This window comes from Pogona vitticeps, chromosome 8, assembly GCF_051106095.1.
Source record: "Pogona vitticeps strain Pit_001003342236 chromosome 8, PviZW2.1, whole genome shotgun sequence".
Lineage (NCBI taxonomy): Eukaryota > Metazoa > Chordata > Lepidosauria > Squamata > Agamidae > Pogona > Pogona vitticeps.
The window spans coordinates 20979035-20994995 of NC_135790.1; the positions used below are offsets into that span (position 1 = coordinate 20979035).

Below are 15961 nucleotides of genomic sequence, written 5' to 3' on the forward strand. Positions count from 1 at the left end.
ATTAAGTGGCTACACCAGTGGCACATATACAGTATGCTTCTGTGTGATGTCCTCCATATATGACGTATTCTCCATAAGAAATACCAGCACCTCTTACAGAAATCATGATCTCTCTGCTTTTATCCTGTAACTGAAATCTTTAGAACAAAAACTCTGCTAAAAGTTTGTATATCAATTAACAATGGACAAATAATGTTAACCTGTAATGGCTGGATCTGTGCGCTACCCTTTCCTGTTTCCACTCTGTTTGGAAATCTAAAATATTCCAATTCGCCCAATGTTCTATGTGTAACTGAGTATCTGTCGAATGTCTGTCATCTTCCAACTTCTTACACTCTGGCACTGAAAAGACAAAAGTTACAAAACCCCTCTGTTGTATCATTTGCACAAGAGAGGAAATTGGAGTTTGTGAGGGGCCTGTTTTATCTCCAGTACTCAAATTTTCAGGTTTCACTAGATATTTTATCAGACAACTTGCCATGTTCTTCATCGATACAAAGGTAGGGTTCTTTCCTGAGCCTCTTTCTTGCTTCTTGGTAGGCAGGACCGGATACTGAGATGCATCTTTTCCAGACATGAATCAGAGGTGGATTCTTAGCTCTGTGATACAGTTGTTCATGTAGCATATTTACTTCCAAGGGGTTCAGTGACCCTTATGATCTTGCATTTGAGCAGTCTGTAGAAAGAGGAAGGGAGTTTCCTAGGGCAAAATCTCATATGTATTCTTCTAGAACGTACTGTATATTAATTATGATAACTGTTAGCCTGTTAGAATGATAAAATGTTTTTCCTTTTATTGGGAATCTTGTCCTCCTTTCAACATATGGTCACAAAACATTTAATGCTGTCAAGAATTAGCAAGATGACATCATTTCCAACATAAGCGGGTTAAAATTTGTCCATATTACTGTGCTTTTCTCTGCCTGCTCCAGTTTTTATTGGCCTATCTGGTGCTGTGATGAACCCCTCTTCTATTTAAAGATACAATGCTTGCCTGGACTAGACTAGAAAGCTATTAAACAGTGGACATTCTTTGTCTTTCTCTTTCAGAAGTTTATAATCAGGTTCCATGGCATTGCTATAAGAGGTCATCTAATCAAAGTCCTGTTTTCTTGAGCAGTTCAAGGTTTTATTTTAGTGTCCTATACAGAGAAGGAATCTCTCAAAAGAGAACAATCTCAGCAACGATGGTATCAGCATCTCCCACTAGTGTTGCTAGAAAGAATGACCCCAAAGTCCTTTTCCTCCATGACTGAGCATTTTTGGTTTCCCCTGTTAATTGTTTCTGCCAGGTCAAGAAACATGTGCGTAGCTTCCACTCTGAAAAGATCTACCAGTGTACAGAATGTGATAAGGCTTTTTGCCGCCCAGATAAACTTCGGCTCCACATGCTGCGACATTCTGATCGCAAGGACTTCCTGTGTTCAACGTGTGGCAAGCAGTTCAAGGTAATGCAGTCCATCTGTCAGGCATGTGCTAGACACAGTAAGAGAGTGATGTCCTTCTCTGCCATTGCCCAAACTGATTTCACAGAAACAAGAAAACTGCCAGGTCACATATTGTACTGAATGTGCACATAAGGATCCATACTGTGCACATTTGGTAGCATGCAGACCTCTGAGCATGCAGGATATGCTTTACTCCTGCAGCTTGTGAGCAAGTGATTCATTATGGGAAATCAAATATGAAATCTATTACATATGAGTGAGTGATAGAGGTCTTCCTTTCATACCAACGAAAGGCACAAACCTATTAAGGTCTCAGTTCCTTGGGCCTGGACTGTACCTTTGCAGAGTGCTTACAACACTGTAAAATGTCATGGGTGCTGATGGAACTGAATTGTTGTTGGTGTTGTGGTCATCATCATCACCACCACCACCACCATCTTCACATAGTCTGCTTAATGCACAGGTGTGTAAAAGAAAAAGAAGAAAGAGTTTCTGTGCATTTTGCACCAGGTTGTGATTAGAGATGGGCACAAACTGCTAATTCTGGTTCTGATTCGTTTAACATCTGAACAGATGTTTAGTGCTTGCCCGCCCCACCTCCTCCAGCAGGCATGCACTCAGAGGCAGTTCTCAGAGGAGGCGGTGCAGGGAAATGCCAAACATCTGTTTGGCCAATAAATGAACTGGCACAAACAGCTGAACCAGCGATTTGTGCCCCTCTCTGATTGAGATATTTTAATTGGCTTAAATGCAAGTAGGATCTGACTGGTAAAGAATTCGTCTTTAACATTTTCATTAGCAATTCAAACAGTGGATTAAGATTTCATATCAATCGTCTGGCAAATGCAGCTGACAAAAGCATGCTTTCACATGTTCTGCAGTAACACCCGAAAATCTTCCAGATGCTAAACTAGATTTTGGTCTGTGTTTCAATTTTCGTTTTAACCAAGTACATTGTCTCCCCCCCATTCCCCAGCATTTATAAGCAGAAGCATCAATAGTGTGCTTATTTGATCATTTTGTTTTTATTGTCCCCTTCCTCTCAGAGGAAAGACAAACTCCGAGAACACATGCAAAGGATGCACAATCCAGAAAGGGAAGCTAAGAAAGCCGACCGGATCAGTCGCTCCAAAACATTCAAGCCTCGGATTGCGTCTACTGATTACGAGAGTTTCATGTTCAAATGTCGCCTATGCATGATGGGTTTCCGGAGGCGAGGCATGCTGGTTAGTTTGCAGATTCTCCAGTCTCCCTCAAATTTATAGCAGTCAGCCACTACCCATTAGAAATTGGTTTAATTATATAAGATGCCTTCTGCTTTGCTGAGGTTACTAGCTATAACACAAGGGCATATTTATTTTTTATTTCTGACTTTGTTATCTTACCTTTCTTTTGCAATCATAAGGGCCAGGTGCACAGTTCTGTAGCCATTTTATCTTCCCAACAACCCTGTGAGGTAGATTTACCTGTGAAGTCATTTTTTCCAGCGAGCTTAATGGTAGGGTTTAAGGGCTACCTTTATCTACAGTAGCTATATAGGCTGTCTGCATCCATGACTCTAAGATGGGATTTCCCGTTCCTGAACGCAATATCAGACATTTGCTTTGCTTCTTGCTGTACTGCTTTCTTTTTTCTTTTAATATGTTCTGCTTTTTCATCTTAGGTGAATCATTTATCAAAGAGACATCCAGACATGAAAATAGAAGAGGTGCCGGAGCTAACCCTGCCTATCATCAAGCCCAACAGAGATTATTTCTGTCAGTACTGTGATAAGGTATGAAATGAACCTACCTATATTCCTCATTGCATGTGTGGCATCAGATTTTATATCCATGTGTGAATATGCAACCAGTCTTGTAAGTCTCCACCCCCCCCCCCCCCACTTCAGAGTCAATTTTTTCTCTCTCTAAGAGAACCAACAAAATATGTTTCGGTCAATCTAGCAGATTTAATGAAAAACTTTTGAAGACTAGAAATCTGAGCCTGAGTTGAAAGCAGAAACCCTACTACAAGAAATGCAAAAAGTATTTTTCTTAGAAGTCCTTCCAGGTATTTTACAAATGGGAAGGTCAAATATGTGGAGACTTTGGGTGATTTGACTTGCCTTGGCAACATTCTGCAAGCTAGTTGTCTCCTTTGTTATTTCCCATACAGGATCTGTAAAACTGGCATAACTAAAAAAATTAAAATCAAATCCCTTTGCTGCTAAAGTAGATGCAGATTAACCAGTAATGTGCTCACACTGTAGGGGCATGTGTCTGTTACCAAGGAGGTTCCAGGTAATAGAAAATGAGCAGCACTTTTTACTTAGTATAATGTTCCTTATGTGTAGTTCTGTGGTGTTGTGGATTTGATTCATGCCACACCTAAGATGAAAAAGACACCAGCCACTGTCCTTCTCATAAATTCTAAGAGAAAAGTCCTGTTCCACAGATACTGCTGCATATATAAACCAGAGCATGGAAATTTTATTTTGTTTAATTTTTTTGGATTCCAGCCCCTGAGACTCCCCACCCAGCATGGTCTGTAGTAACTTTGGTTGTGAAATTCTGAGAATTGAAGGCCAAGAAGTAGTATTTCCAAGTTCTGATTGATACTCTAGGTGGATACTCTAATGTGTCAAATAATGTTCTATTCTAATCTCGATGTCAAAAAATGGTGGCTAATTCTTTAGCATGCTAAGGGATGAAACAAGTATAAAATTTTTCTGATGGCTAGCCCACGTTCATTCAAGCAGAATACCGACATCTGAATTTTTGTAGTGACATGGTGTACATGGACGAAATATCCAGGTAGTCACTTATTCTTCTAGCTCCCTTGGCATTCCTTTAGACATTTAATTCTCAAAAGTTTTATGTGAGAATGGTAAGAAAACAATCCTTGTATTATTGATTTACCCTTTAAATGCTGAGCAAAGCATTCCTGTTTTCAATGCTATGGATTTGTTCATGGTCTAAATCTTCACTCCACAGGTTTATAAGAGTGCCAGCAAACGCAAAGCCCATATTCTGAAAAATCACCCAGGTGCTGAACTTCCACCAAGTATTCGGAAGCTACGACCAGCAGGCCCAGGAGAACCAGATCCTATGCTGAGTACACACACACAACTGACTGGAACCATAGCGACACCTCCTGTTTGCTGTCCTCACTGTTCCAAGCAGTATAGCAGTAAGGTACTTGGGGCTTCTCACTTATTTCCTGTTATTAGTCTTTCTTACGGAAAATTTTAGCTGCAGCGATTCATAATCTATAAATCCACAATGTCCATTCTTACGCGTCATCAAGCATCAGAGATACCTAAGCTAACCTGACTCTTTAAACCGATGATCTGAAAGACTAGAAGCCATGTTGTTATGGCCATCAAGTTCTGTTCTTGATTTTGCTATTGCTTATGATGCTGGGGAAGCCGTTTTACCCGCTACTGCTTTGTTCTCATGGGAGAATATTCTGCTCTCCACCTGAGACTGGCATCTTCAAAGGGCAGTCCACATGGCCCTTCCTGGGCAGATCATGCATCCAAGCATTCCAGGAACATTAGATACAATTGATTGTAGCCCATAGCTAACAAAAGCTCAATCAGTGGTGCATTTGTGATGGGTGGATTGCACGGTACCTGTGCCGTCCCTTTTCAAATGTAAGCGATTGAATTACTTGGCTATAGAATCCAAACTCCTATCTAAGCAGCAGCCTTTTCTTCACAAGGCTGAATATCTACATATTTGCAACTGAAGGCAAATATTCCCAAACTGTTCCTGGTACTCAGTCTGCATCTTATTTTTGAAGTCAGCAATGACATATTTTGCCTGGAAGTGTAACTTTATTTGGTGGGACTTACTCCATTTGAAGTGTGCAGACGTTTTCAGAGTTGAATTTCAGAAACATACATTCTTGCAGGTTTCCCATTCCGAAAACTATTTATTCATTTAAAATATTTTTACCCTCTTTACTCCTTAAGAAGGACCCAAGGTGGCTTGCATCATTAAAAGACAATATTTAAAAGCTAAAAACAGTAAGTGTGCAAATATTTTTTAAAAATAATCAAGCAAATGGCACACTAAAAATAGTAAAATAGACACCCACAACAGATTCAAAGCAACAAGGCACAACTCCCTATTTACAAAATACGAAACGAGTAAAAGGTAAAAGCATCAACAATTCTGAGGAAGTGTGCCAATCACTTATTTTTATATAGAGAAGAATGGGGGGGGGGGTGCGTGATAATGGGAGTTATAGCCCAGCTGATTTTGAAGGCACCTGCCTCGAAAAGGCTGCTTTATGCTAGGTCTCAAGTCCTGCAAAATGAATCTTCTTGCTGTGTAGCTGATAAGCAAAAAATTCAGCATCAAGGTGGTCTTAGAGATATACTGTTAGGTAGGGGAACTGTGCTGCTAGCTAGAACACTGTTTAGTTGGGAACGTAATGCGCATCATTTGGGCAGCATGAATTGGTTATATTGTTGAGACCAATGGTTCTCAACCTTGGGTCCCCCCAGATGTTCTCGAACTAAAACTCCCAGAAGCCTTCTCCACTAGCTGTACTGGCCAGGATTTTTTGGGGGGTTGTAGTCCAAGAACATCTAGGAACCCAAGACTAGGAAGCACAGGTTTAACTTGGAAAGGTGATACATTAGTTGTTCTGTAACTCTTGCTCTTTCCACCCTTCCATAGACCAAGATGGTGCAACATATTCGCAAGAAGCACCCCGAGTTTGCTCAAATGCCAACTAACACAATACACGTGCCCTTGGCGACTGCGGTAATTAGCACTGCCCCTGCAGTTTTAACTGCTGACAACACTTCCGGAGAGACTGTTGTGGTAAGAACACATGGATGCACACTCAGATTATCTGATAATGAAAGGTGTTATGAACACATACGTAAGGAGCAGCCATGGTTTGTTCTGAATATGGAACAATTGAAAATACCACTGCGCTGTTTAATGTGAGAAGTGGTTCCTTAATGGTAGAGCATCCGAAAACTTCCCCGCCTTAGGAACTGACTTTTGTCTCTTCCACAATTCTTTACTGGGCCCTTTTCAACAACAACAACAGAACCACCACCACCACCACATTTGAACTGCAGGAGCTGGGAGGGATCTTATGGATCATTGAGTCCCTTTCAAAGAGGCTCGGTGGGAAACTGAACCCCTGAACTCTGGCTCTACAGCCAGATACCTAAACCACTGAGCTATCTGCTCTGCTTTTGGAAGACTGCCCTCTAGATATCCTGATGGGTAGATAGATAATGGGTATTGAATAGTCTGGTGGGTCTCACCTTCAGGCTACAGGAGAAGGCTGATTGATTGACTGCTCATTTGCCTATTCAGTTCTCTGTTTCTGTGGCCCACCATCATTTTAAAGGCGTAACTAGATGCCTCTGCTTCTCTTTGCTTTTCTTCAGACAACAGACTTACTGACACAAGCAATGACGGAACTGTCACAGACTCTGACGACAGACTACCGAACCCCGCAGGGTGAATTTCAGCGAATCCAGTACATCCCCGTGTCCCAGTCCACTGGTGGCTTGCAACAGCCTCAGCACATTCAGCTGCAAGTAGTTCAGGTGGCTCAGGTGGGTGCTGTGTGATTTGCTTTTGTGCCGTGGTAGAGACTAGAGATGGGCATGAACCGCTGGTTCGGCACAGTTTGTTGTGGCTGAACTGATGACCCATAGTTTGGTGCCCCAACATCCTCCGGTGCCTCCAAGGGGACACCCACTGGAGGGCTGGGGCACTGAACTTTGGATCTGCAGTTTGGCCTAGAAATGAACCACAATGAACTGTGCTGAACCGGTGGTTTGGGCCCATCTCTAGTAGACACCACAAATGCGCCAATGCCTCATACACATTTAATTTTAAAAAAATATTAGTCACATGAAGATACCTTTTTTAAAAATGATGCACAACTACAGTCATGCCCCGCTGGACGATTACCCCGCTCTATGACGAATCCGCTTTACGTTGATGTCTTTGTGATCATTTTTGCGATTACAAAATGATGTTTTAAATGGGGTTTTTTCGCTGTGCGATGATCGGTTCCCTGCTTCAGGAACCAATTTTCGCTTTACGATGATCAGCAAACAGCTGATCGTTTGGTTTCAAAATGGCCGCCGGCTGAAGAAAGTGGGCCCCCGCTGTTTTCTAGGATGGATTCCTCGCTTTACAGGCGCCGAAAATGGCCGCCGTATGGAAGATCTTCACTGGACGAGCAGGTATTCAGCCCATTGCAACGCATTGAACGGTTTTCAATGTGTTTCAATGGTTTTTTTTTATTTTGTTTGACGACGTTTTCGCTCTACAGCAATTTCGCTGGAATGAATTAACGTCGTCAAGCAAGGCACCATTGTATTGTCATCATAGTGTGTTTTTCGGTGAGTTCGTCTGACAGATTATAGCCATATCAGGTAATGGCAGATTTCTATTATCAAATGGATGTGTAGAATTATCCTGCCATTAATATTCTAGATAGAGAAAGAGGGCCACCAAGAGGGTGGCAAAATGTACCGGTCGCTGACTGATGCTGTGCAATGGATACAGAATTGGATTTGGATCCAGTTCTATTCCCAGCTGTGAAACTTGCCATGTGATTTTGAAGCTGTCCTGTTTCATGCTTTTGTAGGGAAAATGCTGGGGGGATTGCCACATGCCGTCATTGAACTGCTTGGAGAAGGGATGGAAAATAAATTACATTAATTAGGTTACTTTAATGTCGAGAGTAGGCATTTGATATAGTCCCTTTTCAAAAGACAGATCTTATCTCTAGTTTGGGGGGAATTTCCCACAAAACAGGGGGGGTGGAAAGTCTGTGCGTCTTATGGAGCGAAGAAAACATTATATTTTCCTGTTTTCTTCTCCTAAAAAATGGTGCGTCTTATGGAAAGGTGCGTCTTATGGAGCGAAAAATACGGTAAGTTCACAGTAAAAGCTAAACCCTCAGGGTAGGGAACCAGTAAGAAAAAGTCATCTCACAGGGTTGGCGTTAGGGTTCAATAAGAAAGGAGTATATCTTTTAGCCTGTGGTGAACCTTTCATGTATGGACCCAAGATGAATTCTCTCACATACTGATTTGAGATTTCTATTCTTCTAAATTATATTTATATTGTACAAATATAATATAAACATATCACTATAAATAGAAGCATTTGTCTTGTGTAAAAATAAATAGATTTCACAATGCAGGGCAAACTGTTTTTGCAAGCATATAAATTTAACTGTCCTTAACTAGCTGAACAGTGTTACCGTTCTGTCAGTCTGAGCAACGTTTGAGCCCATACTTTTTCAATCTTCCATTTCCTATGTGAGTATTCCTTGGCTAAATTGCTTAAATTAATTAGCCTCTGGTTAGCAAGTAAGATTTTAGAAATGTGTTCCATTCCCCTGTATGAGATTATACACTTAATCATGGTGCTCACACATCCATTCTTGAATACATGAATACATTGAGGTAATTACTTTCTGCAGTTTATCAGTGCCCTGCTCGACTGAAGTGGGGGGTTTCTCTGTTCCCCCCCCCCCTTTTGTAGATGCGTTTACTAATCAGCAGCCATCCCTTGATGTTCCAAAGATACCTCATTATCACATCATGTCAGTCCACAGAGGTGCTATCCAAGCTGCTAAACTTGTCTGTTAGCATATGGGAGGAATGTGGCTGCTGCATTCCCAGGGCTTGCTCACCCTCTGTTTCTGGGAAATCATATGAATGTAGGGCTGATGTGACCTTTTGGGATTTCCCCACCTTCTTCTCCCTTGTTCCCACTGAGAAAAATGCTCACATACAGGTTCAATTTTCAACTGTTCCTTCTTTATTAATGGTTACTGCTTTTTTTTTCATCCATGAAGTCTACCGGTTCTTCCTCAGAACTGGTTTTTCAACACATTTCCCCATCCCTTCTCTAGATGGTTTTAACTCAGCTTCTAAATATAACAGGTCTGCCATAAGCTATTTTCTTCCTGCTCATGAACAGAGGTGGACGTGTCCTCTAACAAAGAAACAGGTCTTAAGGGTAATATACCTACTCTTCACTGGGAATCCATACTCTCTTTCCCGGGGTCGATTGGGATTGGGGGGGGGGGATCTTTCTTTGTCCAGGAGGTACCCCAGAGGAGTCCTCCATCTTCCTCTTTTATCTCCTCTTCCTTTCCCACCAACTCTAACCCCTCTTGTTCATTTCCTGGTTCTTTTCTGATTTCTGCATCTCCAGTCTTATCCCCAGTTAACTCCTTCTTGTCCGTATCAGCTGAGTGATGGGACAGCTCTGTTTCTGTCTTTCTTGGCAGGAGAGGGGACAACTCACCGACAGGGAGAGTCCTCTCCCTGCCCTCTTGTTCACAGCTGGTCTTACCTTAGAAAATAAGTGATTAAGGGGAGACATAATGGCAATGTATGAAGTTATACATAGTGTTGGAGAAAGTAGAAAGGAATGGATTTCATGCCTCTCATAATACAAACATTCAGAGTCATTGAGAGAATTGGAATGGTGGGAGGAAGTGCATGTCCGGCAAAAGGAAGGACCGCTTCACACAACAGGTGGAATGGACTGCTATTAAGATGTAGTGATGGCTGCCAAGTTGGATGACTTTAAAAGGGGACTGAAAGAATCAAATGTCAATGGCTATATGTCATCACCAATATCAGGGGCAACATGCTTCTGTATGCATCACTTGCTGATGAGTGCGAGACAGTGAGTTCCCCATCAGCGACCAGTCAGCCACTAAGTGAACAAAAGATGCTTATTTGTTTGTTTAATTTCATAATAAACAAAAGACACAGAAAACTACACATCAAATAATACTTGATCACAAAAACATAAGTGACAAATGCAATCATAACTCAAATATAGAGAGTAACTCATCACCTTTTGGAATATATATTTTATACAGTATATATCTTCATCAATACATTTATCTTAATTTATATCATGTACCCTGTATCTTTCCAAAATTACAGTGGTTTCAATATTGCTATACACCGCTCAGAGACCATTGGTAATGGTGCGGCTAAAAAAACCCCCTTGTAAATAAATAAATAAATGTTGAGTAAAGTCACCGGCCCCTCTGGTTTACAGGACATTGTTGTACTTCCTTGTTTACAGGATGGAAATGTATTCTGGTTTTTTTTTTCCCCTTCCAGGCTACCTCACCGCACCAGTCCCAGCATTCCACAGTAGACGTTGGGCAACTGCATGACCCTCAGACCTACACCCAGCATGCCATCCAAGTGCAGCACATCCAGGTCACGGAACCCACACCTGCCACTGCCTCCTCCTCACAGGTTGTCTCTTGTATCCTTTTCACTCATTATTTTAAGACCGGCACACAAACCCTAAGACTTTGGATAAAGTTGTCCCTAATGCTTCCATTGAAATTACGCAGCATGTTGGGCACAGAATATATCCACTTTTAACCTTTTGGGGATGATGCAATACCGTGGACTGTGTTTTATCATGGGCGGCATTCTACAGACAGCACATTAAAATGGATCTAGGAAGGCTGAGTTCAAATGCCTGCTTAGCCGGAAACGCATCAGCCAAATTCAGAACCAGGACTGAGGTGACAAATTCCTGCCACAAAGACACTATAATTTATTAGGTTGGGTTTAGATATACGGACACTTAAATATTAAATTGAACAAACCATGGCTTAGCATTACAAACCATTATTTGCCATTGTGTTCCAACATGAGCATTTGGGTCTTTCCATCACTTCTCAATATTGTGAGAAAATATGAGAAAAATCTACAAAGTACTGGATAGCTGCTTTCTGCTTCATATTGCAAACAAGTATGGCAATCACTGATGCAACTAGAAAGACTTATGCCCGAGTTCGCTGTTTAGCCTTCTCTCCATTCTTATCCCCTTTGCCTTTGGCGTCATGCTTTTAAAAAAATTATACATCTGAGATCAAGGCCCGTCTGATTTTTATTGTTTGAATGTGAGCTGTGCGAGGAGCTTTGGATATAAGCTGCCTTAAGGAGAAAGATGAGGTAAACCTATTTTATACAAACGAACAAGGTGGGGTAAAAATATTTTAAACAAACATAAAGGCCCTTTCAGATGGACAGCAGAATATCACACACCATCTTTGCGTTTTATCCATATTATGCAAGCAGCTTATTATTGGTGGTGGTATTTCATTACTGAAAGGATCAGCAGGGACCTGGGAAGCTTCCAAATGGGCATTGCAGGGGTTTAGTCTGATGTTCCTGGAAGAGATATGCTGAGTCTGCCATTCCTTTGTGTGATTCTAGGTGGGAAGTCAGCCCTTGAGTCCTTCAAGCCAACCCTCTCAGCAGGAACTCAGTCCTTCCCAGATGCAGACAGCCGCCTCGTCACAAAGCCAATCTCAGCCAGGCACCTCAGTCCAGCAAACGTATCTCCCCAGCACGTGGAACTCATTTCGCAGCTATTGTATGTATCACAGATACTCAGCTAAGCCACGGTTTATTTTCCAAAGCATTCAGAAATTGCTGGCGCGTCATTCACAAGGTCCAAGGCAGGGCTTAGTACAATGGTTTTCAAGCCTTTTGAAGAGAAACAATGGGTGTAAGATTTCTTCTTACTGTATCCAAGCTTTCTTTGTCCCTAGCTTTTGAACCACAAGCCTTTCATTTTCTGCCATCTCAGCCAGCAGGGCAGCTTCCCAGTTTTAATTGCACTGTTTTTCAAGTAGAGTGTAGTTTACATTAAGTGATGCTTTTTCTTAGCAGCACCCAAGGGAAGAGGATCATATTTCATATAGCCTTATAGACATTTATGCCCTAGTCTAACATTTTTTTTTGCACATTCATAGAAAGAAAATATTTATCTGAGATGGCTTTTGGGTGAATCATTGACCATTTAAATACTTTCCGGGTTCCCCTGGGCCTGTTTAATGCCTGAAATAGAGTTTTCAAAGTAAAAGAAAAGGAAGTTGTCAACCAGTTACTTCCTGTTTCTTGAAAAGGGTATTTTTTAGTTTTAAAAGCCTACCCTACCCCCTCCCTTTCTGCTACTTGTAAGTGCCTATTCACCTCTTCCCAGAAGCCTATGGGGTGCCTATGAGCTTTTTCATACCACTTTGTTCCAACCTGGGGGTTTGTGGAGGTATAGGTGTGGGCTGCCATGGTCAAGAGCAAACATTGCCCTCAGGACCTGGCAAAGTCCCCACCCTTCGCCTTGTAGGTTGGGCTATTTGCTACTCACACGGAGGCGTGTAAAAGCAGAGCCTGCTCCAGTAACAACAACAGTTTTAAGTAACAACAACATTTAACATGCTATAAATGTGCATTTCATTAGGTTGTACTTAATTCTGAGACCACCCTAATCCCTCTCCCTGTTGATGATTGACTGCATTTCTTCCTTTTTGCAATCTTGTTTCCTAGCCTCTGACATTCAGATGGTGACCATCCCACAGGGGCAGTACGTGATTGCAGAGACCGCGGTCGGCACACCTGTCACTACAGTGAACACAGGGCAAGTGAAAGCCGTTGCTCCGGTAAGAGGAAGGGTGGCAGACCCAGGCTACTGAAGCGATAATAATAATCTTAGAACTGCAGAGTTGGAAGGGACTCTATGGATCATCGAGTCCAGCCCATCAAGGAGGCACAGCGAGGAATCAAACTGCCAACCTCTGGCTCCAAAGCCAGAGCTTAAACCATAATAGGTGAAAAGAGATGGGGGAGACATTCTGCCTATCCTTCAGACAAGTACTTAGCAATATCATCTTTCCAAATACACATTTGCTGTCCCCAATATAGGAAAATAAGACAAAAAAGGTGGGACTCAGCAGGAGAGAGTAAACCCATACTCACTGGCTTTCTACCATACAGGCCCAAGGCCATTGCTTTCCCCAGTAAGCCTACTTTTATCGATAAATTATGGCTTGCCCACAAGGTGGAGGGTGGATTTGCAAGGGAGATTGGACGAGCAGGGAAAAGGTTAAGCTTTCCCCCACACTCCTGCTGAATCTGCCCCATGAAAACAGTGACTTGGAAATAAAGAGGTTGGTCTTCTTGGTATAAGATTTCCTAGACTTTTGGATAAATTTCTTCCTCCCACACCCAGAAATCCTATTTGCCTATAAAAAAAAGCATCAAAAGGGCAGTTTGATTCCCACTACCCACTTGATAAGTTGGGCAGCAGTTAAAATGGACAGGATTCTAGAGAGCAGTGTGTGAAGTTGTGAACTGGAATCCACAAAAGCTCACAGTGATATAAATCTGTTGGCCTTAAAGGTGCTACAGAAATTTTTTCTTTGTTTTTTGGGCCCTGTGCCTAGGCAGACTACTGAAGCTGTCCACCTTGGCACAACCATTTCCACATGTAAATTGAAAGGACAATACCGTGTTTCCCTGAAAATAAGACAGGGTCTTATATTAATTTTTGCTCCAAAAATGCATTAGGCTTATTTTCAGGTTTTTTTTTTCATGTACAACAATCTATATTTATAAAAATACAATCATTCCATCTTCTGGTTACTGCACAATGAGTCCCTGGTGGAGGATGGAGTTTCACTTAAGTTTGGCTTATTTTTGGGATAGGGCTTATATTACGAGCATCCTGAAAAATCAGACTAGGGCTTATTTTCAGGTTAGGTCTTATTTTCAAGGAAACAGGGTAGTTGTAGGGTTTATCAAAGGAATGCGCTTACGTTATCATTTTTGCTTCCATTGAATTAATCATAGTTTTCCCTCTGTGATGATGTGAATATGATGTTCGAGGGGGCGGAGAGGAATTGACGATATATACTGTATATAAAAAACTGAAAACCAGCTTAGCTTATGTGGGTTTCTTTTTTCTTCCAGACGCACTATGTCATAGCTGAAAGTCAATCTGAACTGGATGTCAAGCCAAACCTCTCTCTTTCCAGTGCTGTTGAAGTAGATTTGTCCCAACCTCCATCACATTCTGACTCCCTAGAATCACAGGCATCCAGTCAGCCCCAAACAACGCAATACATCATCACAACGGCCAATGGCAACGGAAGCAGCGAGGTGCACATGGAAAAGCCATGAACTCCCTTTGTGGCAGCGAAATGAGGAAATCTATTTGGACCAGCTGACTGTTCAGGTCATAATTTCCAAAATACCAGGGCACCAAGAGCCGCTTTGAAAAGTTCACTGGCATAACTTGAGCGCCGATCCTTTGCAAATTTGTTAGTCTGAACGATACTTGAAGAAGACACTTCGAGGATGCCACCACCTGCTGGAGCCTCTGAACAAAGTCTGATAAAAAAGAATGGAAATGAATCTTCTTCTGGATGCCCTCCTCTGCCTGCTTCTCCAGGGAGAGCCTTGTTTTTCCCAGTTGCAGAAAGATTTTCAACAATGAAGGAAAAGGTTTTCCAAATTTCCACCTGGTGACAGAATATAGCTCATGCACATTTCCAGTACATACACTTTTAAAAGTCTGCCTCGGTAGCTAGTTACATTTCAGTTGACATTATTTGTAAGTTGCTGTGGAAGGAAGGGAATGTACCAGATTTGGGGAGAAGAAAAGGAAAAGCCAGTTGCAAGGAAAGAATGAGCAAATGGCGGACTTACTTCCCCCAGTGCGTGGGACAGGCAGAAAAGCGAAACTGTGAAGCTATGTAGAAGCAATTAAATTATTGGGTTTTTTTCTTTTGTTCGTTTTTTAAACCTTGTGAACTGTTTACATGCCATCTGCATCGCCCCGATTGATACTCAGTTCTGGAGAGCATGAGGGAAGCAGTCATGGGGGGGGGGGGAGAAGACTCCCGCCCTCAAACTGGAATCAGAGAAGCATATAAAGGTGATGCTGAGTTTCACCCTTCCTCTTTCCATGCCCCCTCAGTACGAAAGGGATGATTTCTTTTTCCTGGAAAACCAATAATAATAATAAAAAAGCTCAGTGATGTTTTGAAGCCTGTGGTGGCGTTTGCTTGTTCCTGGCTGACCTCTCAGGAGGAAATCGATGGCCTGTGAAGCTGAGGTGTGATTTTTATTGAAAGGAAGAGGGCCGTTGCAAAGCCATGCAGGCGCTGCTGGAGCGAGACCTTGTGCTTCACAGTATTGGCAGAGAAATTGCCGACTTTCCTCCTCTGCCTCTTCAGAGAGGGTGGGTAGCCGGTGCTGTCTTTAAACCTATTTATTTCACTTGCCCCCACGGCCCAAAGAGAGCCTTTCCACTTAGAAGGTGGATGGGAAAGCTGCTGCTAATACCTGTGAGCTGTTTCATGCAAGGAAGGGCACTTACAGAAATGGCAAATCACTATTTATGTCCCTTCAGGCCCAGCTCACATGGCCAAGAGTCACAGAATCTGGACCCTTCAAGGGAACGGCATGTTTATGGCAGGGAGAGGCTCTTTTCCCCTTACACTTTGGACCTGATCTGAGCCAGGCTCACTCGGGAGCACGCTTCCCTGACCTTCAGGCAGCTTACTTCCCGGGAGGGAAAACGTCTCCTTTTGAACTACAACTCCCAGAATCCTCCCGCCAGCACATAACGGAAGAGGATTCTGGGAGTTGTGGTCCACAATATGGATTCTCTCCTCCCTCTTCCGCCAATAAGCGTGTATTT

At 42.3% G+C, this 15961-nt stretch overlaps 1 protein-coding gene across 2 annotated transcripts in view; it reads left to right on the forward strand.

Moving 5' to 3' along the window:
• PRDM10 (PR/SET domain 10) overlaps nucleotides 1-15305 on the forward strand; it is a 68761-nt gene extending 53456 nt beyond the window's left edge. The window contains exons 13-22 of one of the 2 annotated variants that reach the window (XM_072979035.2): nucleotides 1293-1448; nucleotides 2495-2674; nucleotides 3112-3222; nucleotides 4421-4621; nucleotides 6116-6262; nucleotides 6847-7017; nucleotides 10576-10716; nucleotides 11692-11851; nucleotides 12805-12917; nucleotides 14227-15297. In XM_072979035.2, coding sequence (XP_072835136.2) covers nucleotides 1293-1448; nucleotides 2495-2674; nucleotides 3112-3222; nucleotides 4421-4621; nucleotides 6116-6262; nucleotides 6847-7017; nucleotides 10576-10716; nucleotides 11692-11851; nucleotides 12805-12917; nucleotides 14227-14436 — 1590 coding nt within the window. In that variant the 3' untranslated portion in view covers nucleotides 14437-15297. Of the gene's footprint in view, nucleotides 1-1292; nucleotides 1449-2494; nucleotides 2675-3111; nucleotides 3223-4420; nucleotides 4622-6115; nucleotides 6263-6846; nucleotides 7018-10575; nucleotides 10717-11691; nucleotides 11852-12804; nucleotides 12918-14226 lie in introns of both variants that reach the window. The other variant, XM_072979038.2, reaches the window with a different exon arrangement.
• Nucleotides 15306-15961: the final 656 nt, after the last annotated feature.